The sequence below is a fragment of the Pseudorca crassidens genome, chromosome 3 (genome assembly GCF_039906515.1).
Source record: "Pseudorca crassidens isolate mPseCra1 chromosome 3, mPseCra1.hap1, whole genome shotgun sequence".
NCBI classification, from domain to species: Eukaryota; Metazoa; Chordata; class Mammalia; order Artiodactyla; family Delphinidae; genus Pseudorca; species Pseudorca crassidens.
Genome location: NC_090298.1, coordinates 161,241,248 through 161,255,444, shown reverse-complemented (window position 1 = coordinate 161,255,444; position 14,197 = coordinate 161,241,248). Strand labels below are relative to the sequence as shown.

General features: G+C 62.1%; 1 protein-coding gene across 10 annotated transcripts in view; it reads right to left on the bottom strand.

Annotated features, from left to right (window-relative positions):
• CRTC1 (CREB regulated transcription coactivator 1) overlaps positions 1-14,197 on the bottom strand; it is an 80,173-nt gene that overhangs the window by 7,180 nt on the left and 58,796 nt on the right. For 3 of the 10 annotated variants that reach the window (XM_067733310.1, XM_067733305.1, XM_067733306.1), the window contains 6 exons: positions 13,925-13,965; positions 13,228-13,448; positions 8,425-8,558; positions 6,380-6,691; positions 4,172-4,276; positions 336-422 (listed from right to left, as the gene is read on the bottom strand). In XM_067733310.1, the coding sequence (XP_067589411.1) occupies positions 336-422; positions 4,172-4,276; positions 6,380-6,691; positions 8,425-8,558; positions 13,228-13,448; positions 13,925-13,965 (900 nt within the window). The remainder of the gene's footprint in view (positions 1-335; positions 423-4,171; positions 4,277-6,379; positions 6,692-8,424; positions 8,559-13,227; positions 13,449-13,924; positions 13,966-14,197) is intronic. The other 7 variants (XM_067733308.1, XM_067733309.1, XM_067733311.1 and 4 more) reach the window with 6 other exon arrangements.

Sequence of the window (14,197 nt, the reverse complement as noted above, 5' to 3'; positions counted from 1 at the left end):
CCAGGCTGCAGCCAACCCTTCCCGTGCCCACACGCCCCCAATCCCGGCCTTCACGCAAAGCCACTGCAACCTCCCGCAAACCCACGTGCACGGCCCACACCGAGGCACCGCTGTAACAGCCACTGCCTGTCCCTACCAGCGTTCACCGCCCACCCTTCCTCCCCGCTCCGCTGGCGGCCTCGTTCTGCGGGCAGGGTGCAAACGCCAGGAGAGGCCAAGCCAAGCCACCCCCTCCAGGGCCTGGGCCTCTGCAGTCTGGAGACTGGAGAGGCTGAGAAGCTCACGCAGAGGAGTGGGCGGGGTCTGGCGAGCGTCTGCGGTGGGCGCCTGCTCACCTGGTGGGACAGAGCATTGGCCTGCCTGGCCGCCATCTGCTGCTCATAGTATGAGTCCCCAAACACGCCGCCCAGGGTGGAAGAGTGCTGCAGACAGAAGAGAGGCCCACTGTCGTCAGGGTTCCTAAAACCAGGCAGGGGGTGAGGCTGCTATGGGGTTGGGGGGGTGGTTCTCCCACGGGCTGGATGCACCCATACCCTTCTCCCAGGACCTCACCACCGGCCTGGGCTGGGAGAGGAGGGAGGCCTCTGGAACTTCCTGGAAGGTGCTCAGGACGTGAGAGGCTGATGACATCTATCTCAGGGCTCCTGGGAGAGCCCACACCCGCTGGGGTGGAGGAGTGCACCCCTACTCTCAGGATGATTGCTCCTTTCCACCACCTGCTCCTGGGGAGGGGGCCGCTGCCGCCCAACTTCTCCCAAAGTGCCATCCCATCTCCTCTCCTTAAGCTCAGGTGTGGGTGAACCCGCTGTCGTCAGATGGAAGACGAGGGGCCACAGGGACCGGAAACCCCACCTGACAGGACCCAGAGGAAAGTGTGTGAGTGGGGCAAGGCGGGAGATACTCGGTGTTCAGGGTGGGATGCGTACCTTGTCAGACATGGGAGACGCGGGACAGGCAGCAGGCCACACACACGTGGGCAGGAAGGGTGCACAGAGTGAGCACAGGACAGGTACACGGAAAGCCCCTGCCCACCTGTCCAGCCGCGGCTGCCTGCCTGCCCGCGAGGCCCTGGGGCCTGGGGGATGGCAGGCAGTCCCACTCCTGTTTGCCCAATGCCAGCTGGGGCAGAGGGATGGGGGCTGCCCCTGGGAGAGGAGCAGGGGGCTGGGGATCCTCTGAGGCAGTGGAGATGCCAAGAATAGGACTGTGGAGCTCCCGCCCATTCTTGAGGTGCTGCCAGGGAGATGGCAGGACAGAGTCTGGCGGGATGTGGAAGGGAGGAAAGGGATGGCCGTGTGTGTCGCCAAGTCACACCGGAGGCAACAGACCTGGGGAAACAGATGCCCCGCCCAGGGCCCTCGGCGTCCCCGAGGCTGGGAACTCTGGCCTGTTTCCTCCTCTGTAGAACAGGGTGGCCCTGCAGAAGTCGCTCCCCTGCGGCCGTTTCCAGGTCAGAGGCTTCATGGACCACAGGCCCTGGACCTCCCCGCTTTGAGCTCTCTATTCTAGAAAGGCCCCCGCGTTCTCTGACAGCTGCCAAAGCTTGACTCTCAGGCCTCCATCCCAGAGGGGAGTTGGCCACAATGCCCCCAGCCGCTCCGGGTGTTCAGTGGACTGACCGCAGAAAGGGACAGCCGCTCCGGCTGGTGCGGTGGCTCCTGGGAATGCACATTCCATTCAAACACCAGGAAAGAGTTAAAAATGCGAAAGGAGTAAGAAGCCAAAAAGACAACGTGGCAAAAAGGCCACACCTGCCCTAAAAATCGCCAGCTTCAGGTTTGGAGAAGGGGGCTGTGAGGTTGCTGGGTTTACCTGCGAAGGGGGCAGATGATGGCCGTGGCTGAGGCCGGGGGCAGGCTGTTCTGGGGCAGCTGACCCTGTCCCCATGGCCTTGACCCCAGAGAGGCCCGGCACACACAGGAGACCCCAGATGTGGTTTCTCTTGTGAAGCTACCACGAGGGTTTGCCAGAAAGGTCTGCCCAGAATGGAAGGGCTGGGGCCGGAGGGGGCAGCACAAAGGAGCCAATTCTAGCTGCCTAAGGTTCAGGGTGCAGCCGGACACAAGCGACATCCGCTTGGGGCCAAGTGGGGCAAGGCGGCTGCCTCGTGCATCCAGGGGAGATGCTGGCTGGGCCGGAGAGGCGTGGGGTGACCCAGACCCATGGGGCTGATGAATATGTCCCCAGAGATCCAGCTGCAGTGGGAAACCATGGTTTGCCCCCAAGCAAGCCCCTGGTTGGGGCCAGACAGCCTGCCGGCCCCATCCTCACATCTGAGTGAGCAGCCTGCCTCCCTGGCCAGTGCCCAGTTGACGGACGGACAAACCAACACAGAGACACGGGCTTGATGAGACAGCGACATGCTTTCCGCTCAGAATGGCCCACTTTGGTGCAGGAGAACCTCTCCTGAGAGCGATCTGCTCCACGCTTAAATTCCTGTCCTGCCTCACGTACACCAGCCCCAGGCAGGGCTGCCCACCTCGGGCAGGCGCCCCCTATCGCTTTCCCTGCCTGGACCAACTTCTCCCACTCCCGCGTCCCCTCGGCACCACGTGACGAGACCAGCCGCGAGAGCTCAGAGCCGACAGGGATGGACGGAGAGTATGCAGACACCAGGCTGACCCCCCGCCGGCCCCGAGCTCACTGCACCTTCCCTGCCTTCTGCGGAGTGGGGGGCTGCATGCCAACAGTCCCAGCGGGACCCCTGGCTGCCGTGGGTGGTGGAGGGAGCGCCCTGGGAGAGCCCCTCCTGTATCAGTGAGCCATGAGAACAGCCTCAGGTCCCCTGAGGGCTAGGTCTACTGTCCTGACACACGGGGCCTGGCTCGGGGTGCGCTGCTGCGAGCCTGGGAGATGGACAGCGGGGCATGTCGCTGGGGACAAGGGAGCCCACGTCCTGCCTGGAGGAACAGCTCCTCCCCCTGCTCTTCCCGGGAAGTAAGGCCCTATCTTCCCCTAGCTGAGAGGGAGACTTCAGGGTCTTGGGCACTGCAGTAGCTCCTGAGGTTTCTCAGCCTGGGGATGGGGTGGTGGGGTCCTGGGGAGGCTCTGCTGCTACAGCAAGAAGTCTGGGGCCCAGGGCTTCCCTGGTGGCGCAGTGGTTAAGAGTCCGCCTGCAGATGCAGGGGACATGGGTTCGTGCTCGGTCCGGGAAGATCCCACATGCTGCGGAGCGGCTGGGCCCGTGAGCCATGGCCGCCGAGCCTGCGCGTCCGGAGCCTGTGTTCCGCAATGGGAGAGGCCACAACAGTGAGAGGCCCGATTACGGCAAAAAAAAAAAAAAAAAAAAAAAAAAAAAGAAGTCTGGGGCCTGGATGTCAGTTTTGCAGGAACCCCTTCTCCCCTGATGGAAGGTTCCAGACAGAATGCACCCATGGATGGAGCAGAGCCAAGAGGGATTCTGAGGAACCTGGAAGGGGTGTGTGTGTGTGTCTGTGTCAGAGATCGGGGTCCTGTGGTGCCTGGTATGGAGGGAAAACCTGAGTCTGATAGACATGATCAGCCTTGCCTGTTGCCTGGGGCAAGCCTCAGTCTCATCTGTGGGAAGAGGACGGAGACACTGGAGGGGCTGCTTCCTGTGCTGGGAGTCTGAAGGCGAGAGACATGCCATCCTAAGGGGTGGAGGGGGCTGAAGAGTCAGAGCCCCCATCACAGGCTGGCCGTCACCTCAGCTGCACTCTGACGCAGGGGGAGCACGCCTCCACCTCCAGAAGCCTGGAAGCAGGAGGCCTCAGGGCGGGCAGACATGGGTGGGGACGGGTGCACGGGCTGCTCGATGCCTGCTCTGAGCCGCACACAGGGCTCGGCATCCCAGCCATGGGGTGAAGAGCTGGGGCGAAGGCGACACCAACGTCACCGATGCGAATGGGGAGCCCGCCAACCCCACTTGGGGCTTGGCGTGGACCACAGAGGCGCCGAGGGAATGTGACAGCTCCAGGAGAGGGTGCCTTCTCCCTGGCCACTGCCCAGGGTGGCTACCCCTCACCGGTCCCCACCCCGGTGGAGTGAACAAGATGGCGTGGAGTGAACAAGATGGCGTGGAGTGAACAAGATGGCGTGGAGTGAGACGGGAGGCACAGACGGCGGACAGACAGGTGGATGGGGGACACGTGGGGGGGTGCCAGCTAGGCTGGAGTGGGGGAGGCCGGGGAGGGGAGGCGGCGTCCCTTACTTGCGGGGAGCTCCCGGGGGAGAAGCCTTGATTGGAGACGGGTGAGGTGGGAGACTGGTTGGCTGGGGAGCCAGCGCTAGTACGGTACTGCTGCAGAGCCGGTGCCTGTGATGACAGACAGGTCAGGATGCTCGCGGGGCCCCAGGCCTGGCTTCCCGGGACTGGCTGTTCGCTGCTGACACCCCTGGCAGGGCCCCCATCCCTCAGGTGAGCTGAATACCCAGGGCACCTGCAGGAGGGCACCTAAGCCCGGGGCCTCAAGGGGCCCTTCCTCCAAACCCAACTCTGGGAGGGGTGGGGCATTCTGTCAGAGAGCATGGAACCCAGCCTCACAGAATCGCCCTGGGGGGCTGGGGAGGGGCGGAGGGATCAGTTCTACTCAGCAGGTTTTAGAGCACTCACACGAACGCACACCACACCCACGTACGTGTGCGCACAGCTGCACACGTGTGAACACGCACACCCGCAAGGGCAGGGAAGGCCAGGGCCGGTCAGATGCCCTCGGGCTGACAGCCAAGGCCACCTGGGGCACACTGCAGGGCTCCTGGCGCCGGGTAGTCACTACCACTGGTATTGCTTGGGACAAGTCCGCCGGGTTACGCTGTCCACAGACTTCCAAAGGACGGCCACCTCCTCACTCGAATGACAAAGGGTCTTGGCTTCTTATCAGACTCCTGGGGGGGCAGGACGAGCTCGGCCAGGACCTGGATTTAGACCCTGCTCTGGTCCTAACCAGTGAGGCCCTGCTGTGTGCCTCTGGGCAAGCTGCCTGACCTCCCTGAGCTTGTTCAGTGAGACCCAGCAGGCCGGCCCAGGGCTCCTTAAGCGCTATGTCTCCTTCATTTCCTCAGCGGCCTGTTCTGAGCAGTTTGGGATGGCGGTTGAGCCCAGATGGGGCAGGGGGCTCGTGCAGGAGGGTGGGGGTGTCAGAGACATCAGCGTGGTCACTTGGCAATGACCAGCTCAGGCCTTCTTCGGGCTGGAAAGAGGAAAATGACCAGAGGGACATTCTCCTCGCTTGGATGGATCTACAGAAACTCACAGAGGAGGCCGCTGGAACCTGAGCCCTGAGGGAGCCACCACTCCCACGGGAGGGGAGGGGCTGCCCGACAACAGCGCCCTGACCCGAGAGCCTGGCCTGGATAGCCCATGTCTCCTATGTCCCCCCAGGTCCACAGAGAGGCACCGCCATGGCAGGGTGTCATGGAACTGGGTGCCCCAGGCAGCCCCACTGTCAGAGCCACGTCCATACCTGCTGTGTTTCTGCCCAAGGCAAGGCTGGGGTGCAGTCCCATCCAAGGGGACCCCTGAGGTCTGCCCTCTGAGGGATCAGAGCAGCCTGGAAATGTGGGTTTCTACCTGTTGGGTTACCTGCCCGCCCTGGCCAACCCAGGGGGGGCCTGTTCTTCACAGAGCACATGATGTTCTGATGACATTTATCCTGGGGCTGGCAGCCATGGGCCAAGTGAGTGGGGAGGGCTGGCTGGGCCCCAAACGTGGGTCCCTGTTCCTCTGATGTGGCCAAAGGTAGCTGTGACCACTCCCTTCCCATCAGGGCAACCTGGGTGAAAGTCTGAACAAGCAGGAAGGTTTGGGGTGCAGGGGTCAAAACCTAGCACTTGTTACCCCAAGCCTGGCCCCAGGCAAGGGGGTCCCATTGTCTGAGCTACAGGCCCCCGGCCCAGGGCACTGTGCTGTATGAACCACAGAACTGGCTTCATCCCTTCTTCTTCTCCAAGTTCATCTCCATCCCTCTGGCTCTCAGAAGTCCATTCCCGAGGCCCTGAGAGCTCCGTGTTCTCCCTGCCCCCGAGGAAGCCTTGTCTTGGGTGGGAAGGGCTGAAGGGGGGCAATCAGGGCCATGGGGGAGGGCTTGGCAGCCAGACGTGGGGTGGCCCGTCCTGGGTGAAGTCTGGGGCACCTGACCCCTGCTTGTGCCTCAGTTTCCCCATCTATACCGGGGTGACAAACTTGGCTTGAGGATTCCAGGGAGAATACCCCACTGAGCTCCCAGCCCCAGGCAGTGTTTGCCGCCGCCCCAACCCCTGGCCAAGTTGGCCTCAAAGTGGAGCCTCAAGGTGGCTGCAGATAAAGCCAGGCACCCTGACACTCCTCCTGCAGGTCTGATGGGGGTCTCCCACAGCCCCTGGGCTCCTCCTGCACAAGCCCCACCCCCCGCCCCCCCATCAGGCCCCGCCCCGGGCTTACCGAAGCAGTGTCGATCCCCATCGGCGGCTGGCCCGAGTTCTCTGGGGGGGACTGGGGGAGAGAGGATGGTACCGTGACCGCAAGCGGGGGCAGTTGGGGCCCCCGAGTCAGGCTGGCGCTCGGCATCAGGGAGCCGCCCTGGGGGAGGCCGACAGGCACCTGCGGGGGCGGCGGGGGCGGCTGCTGCTGGGACGCAGGCGGCGGCGGGGGCGGGGGCTGAGGCTGAGGCGGCGGCGGCTGCTGAGAGCCCGCCTGGGTGAAGAAGGCGTAGGGCAGCTGCTGCTCCAGAGACAGGGCATCCATGGCCACGGCCTGAACGGAGAGGAGGGCGTCAGGTGGGACACATGCTCAAAGGAGTGGGCCGAGCGGGCTGTGAGCACCTGGCCCCCAGGGGACCGCCATGGCCTGGCGTGATTGACACTGAAGTGAGAGATGAACAGAGGGATGTCCAGACCCTGGACCAGGGAAGCGAAGCGGGCTTCCCCCAGGGCCCACGGAGGAGTGGGCTGCCCCCAGTGAGCCTTTCTCGTTGCACACCCTTCCACACTTGCAGAGACTCAGGATGCTCCGCCCCCATCCCCCGCCTCTCTGAGCCGGAGTTTCCCCACTGTGGGCAGGCACAGGGCACCACACTCTGGTAGCCCAGCGGGGAGCCAGCACCTAGCCCCTGTGGGGTCCTGCCGGGGAGAAGGAACCCCCTCCCGCCACCCTGCAGCCTGGGCACCAAGGGGAGGCTGGAGACGGTGGGGCTGACGGAGGCTCCTGTGTGGTCACTCGGCAATGACCAGCTCGGGCCCCTCTTGGAGTTGGAAAGAGGAAAATAACCAGAGGCAAGTTTTCCAGGCTCACGAGTCTGCGCGGACAGTTCCTCAGGCAGGCAGGCAGGCATGGGCTCCTGCCCTCTGAGGGAGGCTGGATATGCCCAGGAGCTACAGGATGTAAACACTTAGCAGAACGCAGGAAAGGAGTGGCCGGAAGGGAGTTTCCGGAAAGGGAAGGCAGGCCTCAGGGGTGGGGCGTGGCGGGGAGGGGAGAAGAGGCTGGGGTCACGGATGAAGAGACTGAAGACACAGCCGCTAGGAGCCACGCATGGCTCTGTTTGGATCCTGATCTGAACAAGAACCGTACAAGAGACAGAGACACCGTGGAGAGCCGAGACCAGGCCGGGCATCGGAAGGTATAGAAGAACTACTGTTAATTTCGTTGTGGGTGGATAAGACCATCGAGGTCATGTTAAAAACCGAAGAAACAATATTATCTATTAGGGACTGAAAAGCAGACAAAGTGGACAAATTCCTCAGAACACACAAACTACCGAAACGGACCCAAGAAGGAAAAGGACGTCTGAGTAGGACCGATATGGAGTAAGGAGGTGGGATCAGACACCAAAAACTTTCCAGTGAAGATCCAACAAGACCGCAGCACCTTCACTGGATTCTACCAAATGTTCAAAGAAGGACTAATACCAATGCTTCTCAAACTCTTCAACAAAATAGAAGAGGAGGGAACACTTCCTAACTCGTTCTACGAGCCTGGACTGACTAAAAAAGAGAAGATTCCAATTATGGAAATTGGAAACGAAAGGGGCAACGTTACTAACCACTTCACAGAAATAAAAAGGATTATGAGAGTACTACGGACCACTGTATGCTGGCACGTGGGATAACTGATGAAACGGACCAACTCCTAGACACACACAAAACTACCAAAGAAGCAGACAAAGCAAACATGGTAAATTGGTGGTGGTGGTGGGCGGGGAAACCTTCTCTAAACATTTTATTTTGGGAAATTGCAACTAGATCTTAAAGAAGAGAACAGCATAATAAAGAATGCCCAGTCACACGGGCACAAGCTAACAGCCATGATGGACACAGGGGAATCCAGGCCACTGATTTCTGCATTCCCCGTGTGTTTGAAAATTTGACAACAAAAAGCAAAAAAAGTGTTGGCAAGATTTTCAGGATTCTGCTCCCTGGAAGGAGCGTGAGGCCTCCCAGAGAGGCAGAGCCGGGCCCCACCTCCCCCGCCCCACTAAGCCCTCGCACCTGAGTGATGGGTGACAGTGGGGAGAGAGTGGGCGACACCTGCTGGGCCTGCTGCCGCCTTGCCTCCGTGCTCAGGGACAGCGGGCTGACGCCGGCCGGGCGGTGCTGCGGCGAGGAGCCAGGTGTGCTCATCCCTGAAAGGAAGGGAGGGTGGGCATGATGCCAGCCACTGGGATCATGGCAGGGGGCACTCACACACCCAGGGTCATTGCTGAGGACAGTCCAATCGCTCACACAGACGCCAGTGGGCACATTCTGATCACCAAACCTGGGATGCCCCCTCTGAGGTCCCGATACCCTGACCTCAGGGTCCCCCAGCTCTGCATGGGCTCCCATCTCCAGTGCTGACCAACACTCTCCCCACAGATCCTGCCATCCCTCCAGGAGGGGCGTGTCCCGCAGGCCCTGCCAATCAGCGCTTCCCCACCTCCGGGCTACTGCGTGATTGGCCCCCAGATGGACATGTGACTAGGCTGGCCAAATGAGACCCTGCCCAGGGGCTTTTGATGGAACTCCAGGAAGGGAGGTCCAGAATTGTGTGAGGAGGCATCCTGGTAACCACAAGGGCAATGAGGGGCAGAGATAGCACCTGAGCCCCAGATCCAGCCACGCTGGCATTTCCCTGGTTTCAGAGACAGTCCCCCTCCTTTTTTTTTTTTCCTAAAATGGCTTGGGTTTTGGTTAGCTCCAACCAAATCGGTGCTGCCTGATGCTGCAGTTTCTTCTTGAGCCTCATCGTTCTCCTCACCCCCATTCCGTGAACGTGCCCCTTCCCATAACTGCTCCTTTGGCCAGATCTCCTCTTGGCCCCTGACCTCTGTATCTGGCAGCCCTTCCCCCCACAACACGCACCCACAACCTTCTCCTCCCACCTCATGCACTCCCCATGCTGCAGCACCAACCCCATCAGGATACCTGAGCAAGAAACTCAGTTATTTTATCTTCTTCCTGATGGAGCTTTTGCTGGGGCGGCGGGGGCTCCAAGTCACCCCTTCCCTCACCCCGGCCCCCTCCCCCAGCAATCTGATCCCTGGATGTGTCTGCTGTGAAGGAGCTAAGTGAGGTCAAGTTCAGTGTGTTGGGGCCTGCCAGATGATCCTGGGGCACTGTGCCAGGGAAGCAATGGGCCCCCTGATGCTGGGGGCAGGAGGGGAGCCCTGAGGGCCTGGCCTGATCACCCCAGACTCAGTTTCTTTGTCCTCTCCAGTTCACCGCGAGGCCCTCAGGAGGTCGTGAGCAGGCTCCCAGAGAATCTGGCCCGCAGTCAAGGCCAGGTGAAGGTGCCTGACTCACTGGGGGAGCTGGGCCCACCCCGCGGAGGGCACCGGATCAACCCGGTTCCAGCGGGTGAGGCGGCAGTTTCCAGGGCTGGCAAGAACGCACCCAGCATACACTGAGGGGAGATGACGGGCAGCCTTCCCTCTACCCCAGGCAGCTGTTCGCTGGGGCTGTGTCATCTGTGCAAGGCGAGCCCGGTCACGCCTGCACTTCCCCTCGGATGCCCTGGCAGCTCCGCTCCACTAAGCACTGCTGGGGGGGCCTGGCACCGTCGACAGCTCCTGTAGCGGAGCCCCCGGGGGCCAGTTTCTGCACAGACCTTGGGCCCAGAATCAGGCTGCTGCAAACACAGCGACGTCAAGGGAGCCATCGACAGAGGCCTAGTCAGGAGGAGTCCGGAAGACGCCTGCTGAGAGCACACTGGGAGTCGGGACCCTGCACTGCTCCCTCGTCTTCTCTGAGCATCTGACGCTTCGTGTGTCCGGCGGGCCGAGGAACGCTCCACATGCACGTCGGGAGCAGATGTCGGGGCTCGGTAAGCAGCAGGGGCAGATGCCAAGAGTGGCGGGGACAGAGGGGCGACGGGGACGGGAGGGGCCCGCAGCAAACTGGAGTGCTCTAGCCCAGCTTGAGGCACACGACCTCGACCCACCATTGCTGGGCCTGACTCTTCAAGAGAAGCTGGAAATCCAGGTTTTTACGTGCATATTTGAATGTCAATTCAAAGCATCACACACACAATCGTGTAAGAAAGCCAAAATACACTGGGGGGCTGGATTTGGCCCTTCGGCTGCCGCCTCTGACGTCTGTCCTGAAGACAGGGGAGTTTTTAATCCTCTGCTAGGCTGTAACGTGAGCTCCTGGCCTCACGTGGGGCGGCCACCACCCCCTGAGACACCAGTTGGGCCGGGAGGGCTGAGGGATGCCTTGCTGTTGAGTTCCTTTTGACAACCTGGATCAACTTTAGGAAAAGAAGTGGGGCCAGCTGGAAGGGAAGCCTAGCGTGGGCAGGGACAGCTGCCAGGGGAGGGCAGCCCAGGTGGCAGGAGCCCGCCCCAGTGGCATGGAAGCCCTGTGCACGGGGCTAACTGGCCACGGAGCTGTGCAGGGAAGGAGGACCTCAGCCTGCCCACTTCCCGCTTCCGGCGTGCAGCCAGGGAAACGACTTTGGCAAACTTGGAAGGAGATGAGAGGGGCCACTGTCTTCCTGGCGGCGGAGGCCTCCGTCCTCCTCCTCCGCCGGCTCCCGTCCTGACTGCAGGGTGGGCCAGGTGGTGTGGGGGGCGATCTCCATGTGTGCCAGGGGCCGGTGGCTCTGCTTGATTTAAAACACACCCGGAGAGTGAGGCCCCCGCCAGGCGAGCTGCTGGAGCGCGGCAGGTTCGCAAACAACCGAACACATGTCAGACATTACCGGGCCGAAGCTCTGAGCCAGGCAGGCTGGGGTCTGGGCCCCACGCTCGGGGTCTGCACTCGTTCCCGCATCTATGGTTTTCACATGTGTTGTGTTTTCCTGTACTTGTTTAGACTCGGCGCGGGCTGGAGGTGCGAGGCTCCCGGGCGGGCGCCGGGGGGCTGCAGAGGGGGTGGTGCCCTGGAGGCTGCTGCCAAGGCGTGAGGAGAAAAACGGGGGCCGGGAAACAGCGACTCTCTGCTGGAGGGCCAGCAGCCCCAGGGCCAACCTTCTGATTTCTTTCCTTGCACAGGCATCTGTGGACGCTGCCCACCCACTGGTGGGAGGGCCACAGATCTGGGGCTCCCCTGGATCTGCTCGTTTTGCCTTCTGGGCCTTCCCTGGAGGGGTGGGCGGGTGAGTGGGGTGCACACGGCCAGGGCCAGTATCCTCTGCCCGATGGCTGAGCCTCAGCGGGCACGGGGCCAGGGGCACGGGAAAAAGAACACAGCCTAAATGGCATGAGGCAGAGTGTCTCTCTCCTCTTCACCACTCTGGCCTCCATCTCCTCGCCTAAATACCTAGGGAACGTCTGCACCGCCCTCAACAACCCTCACCTGGCCCTGGCCCGGTCGGCACCAAAGCCGGGAATGACTCCGGGCTCCTTGCTCTCCTTCACTCCCTGAATCAACCTGGCTCCGAGGCTGGCCAATTTCCCCCTGAAATCTCTCTGCAAAGCTCCCAATGGGGCTCTGCCCTGGCCCAGGGGCTGCCGCCCATTCCTCACAGTCAGCTTCTCCCCGGGGCAGTCAGAGGAAGTGTGGCAAACACGAATGTGAGTGTGTGATTCTCTCTCAGAAAACCCTGCGCGGCGCTGCCCACCACGGTCGGGGCGGAGGTGCCATGGGCGCTGAGCACTGACCTGTGCTGTGGCTCCAGGACATAGGGAGGGCACAGCGAGGCAGTGCTCTCACCGACCGCCGAGTCCGGACACATGTGGGGACACATGTGAGTCCCCACGGCCCCTCCTGCCCGTCCCACCGCCAGGCTGTCGGGGGCCCGTCCTGTCTCCTCCCTGGGCGCAAACCCACGCCTCCCACAGTCAACGTGGGTAGAGGGGTCAGAGCAAGGGCGTGGGAGATCAAGGCCCAGCCCAGGGGACAGACGAAAGAGCGAAATAGTGACTCAACAGCAGCACGGTGAGTGCAGAAAAGCAACCCAGTGTGAGAGGGGGCAGGGGCGGGGGCATGGGCAGGGAGTCAGGAAGGCCTGCAGAGGGGAGGGGAGGCGGTCTGCGTAGGGAACGAGGTGAGGAGCCTGGAGGAGCGCTGTGTGGGTGGGGTGGCATGTGCAAAGGCCCCACGGTGGTCGGCGGTGAGCCTGTTGGCTGGAGAGGAGTCGGCATGGGCAGCAGGAATTAGGGGGCCCCGCGGGTCTCAAGCTTTCACTAGGGAGGAAACTGAGGTGCTGTGCAAGGTCCTGACCAGAGGAGGGCCATGAGCGGATGGCCCTTCTGGGTGGAGAAGAGGCACGGGCTGGGCAGGGAGCAAGCAGATGGAGGCCACGCAGGGGAGAGGGTCTGAGTGGAGGAGGACACCTCCAGGGTCCCCGCCTGAGTCATAGAAGGACGGTGCTGCCGGAAGTCCCAAGGAGGAACAGGGTTGGGGCAGCATCGGGGGATACTGGGACAGGCCAGGGGCCCATGAAACGTCCTCAGGGGAGGGGGCCGGGCTGGAGCATCCTAAGCAGGCAGCCACGGTTGGGGGATTGGGGGGTCGGGGTGGGGGGAGTGGGAGAGGTGGGGGAGAGGAACAGATCAGGCCTGTCCTTTGATGAAGGGCATGAGGAAAGCCTGGCACACCCCAACTCTCTGAAGCCCCCAGTCCCCCCTAAGAACCATGGTCCCATCCCTGGGGGCATGAGCTTTCCCAGCCCTGGTCCTCTGCCCAGATGCCTTTCCCCTTGGGTCAGCGTGGCAACCCTGAACCCCAGTGGTGGACTCTGCTCCACCCCCATGCCTGGCATTTTGGACGTGACCCTGCTAAGTCATCATTCAAACACACTTGTCATTCTCACTAGACGGTGACCTCTGTCAGGGAAGGGAGGGTCCCCGCCACCCAGCCCAGCCTTACCCTGGCCGGCACCGCCGATGCCCAGGTGTGTCAGGTTGGCTGCGAGGTTGCCGGTGCTGCTGGAGCTGCTCAGCGCGGGGAAGGTGGGCTCCTCGGGGTCCAGCGGGGTCGGGAGGGGGGAGGGGAAGTGGATGTTGGTCAGGTCAGGCAGGGAGCCCCCCGTGTTGTGGGTGGCAGGGATCAGGGCTGTAGTGTTTTCCTGGTCGGCGGATGGAAAGATGCTGGGGGGAAAGGCCAGACAGAGGGGGCGGTGAGCTCTCGGGGTGGCGGCTGGCCTGTTCTCCCACGAAAGCTGTGGCAGGGGCAGAAGAAGGCTGGTGCGAAAAAATTCGTAGGCGCAAAATGACACCCCATAATTAGGCACTGCCCTGCCGGGGAGATGACTGTCAGCGCCTCCAGTGGAACCTCAGGGAGCTGCCCATCCCTGTGGGATGGGGCCAGGGTGAGGGTCCTCCCACTGCCCAGGAAAAGGGTGTGTCTGAGGGGTGAGTGTGCTGGGGCTAGGACAGGGGCTCTGTCATCTCAGGGAAGGAGCGGCAGGCGTGTCCCCCCGCGGTGGGGCTTGCTGGGTGGCTGCCAGGGCACAGTGTCCCTCTTGTCAGGATATGTAGCCTCATGAGCGGAGGGGAAGCCCTGGCATCGTCCAAGCAGCCCAGGGTGGCCTTGGGCACACAGGGTGGGCCCTGCTGAGACTTACTTGATTCCAGGGACCTCGCAGGACTTGGGCCTGGACCCCGTCTGAAAGAGAAGACAGCAGAGGCTGAGCTGGCCTCCTCATGTGCACTGCTCCTCCTCACAGCATGGCTTCTCCCCACCAGGGCTAAGAAATGCTCAACAAGAATGGAGTTCATCTGCAGATGAAGAACTCGTGGCCTCGTGGCACTGGGGGTGCCTGCCCCAGACACACCCAGGGGCAAAACCAAGAGTTGTGTGGAGATGGTCTTTCTACAGCCCCCTCCCAGCTTCAACT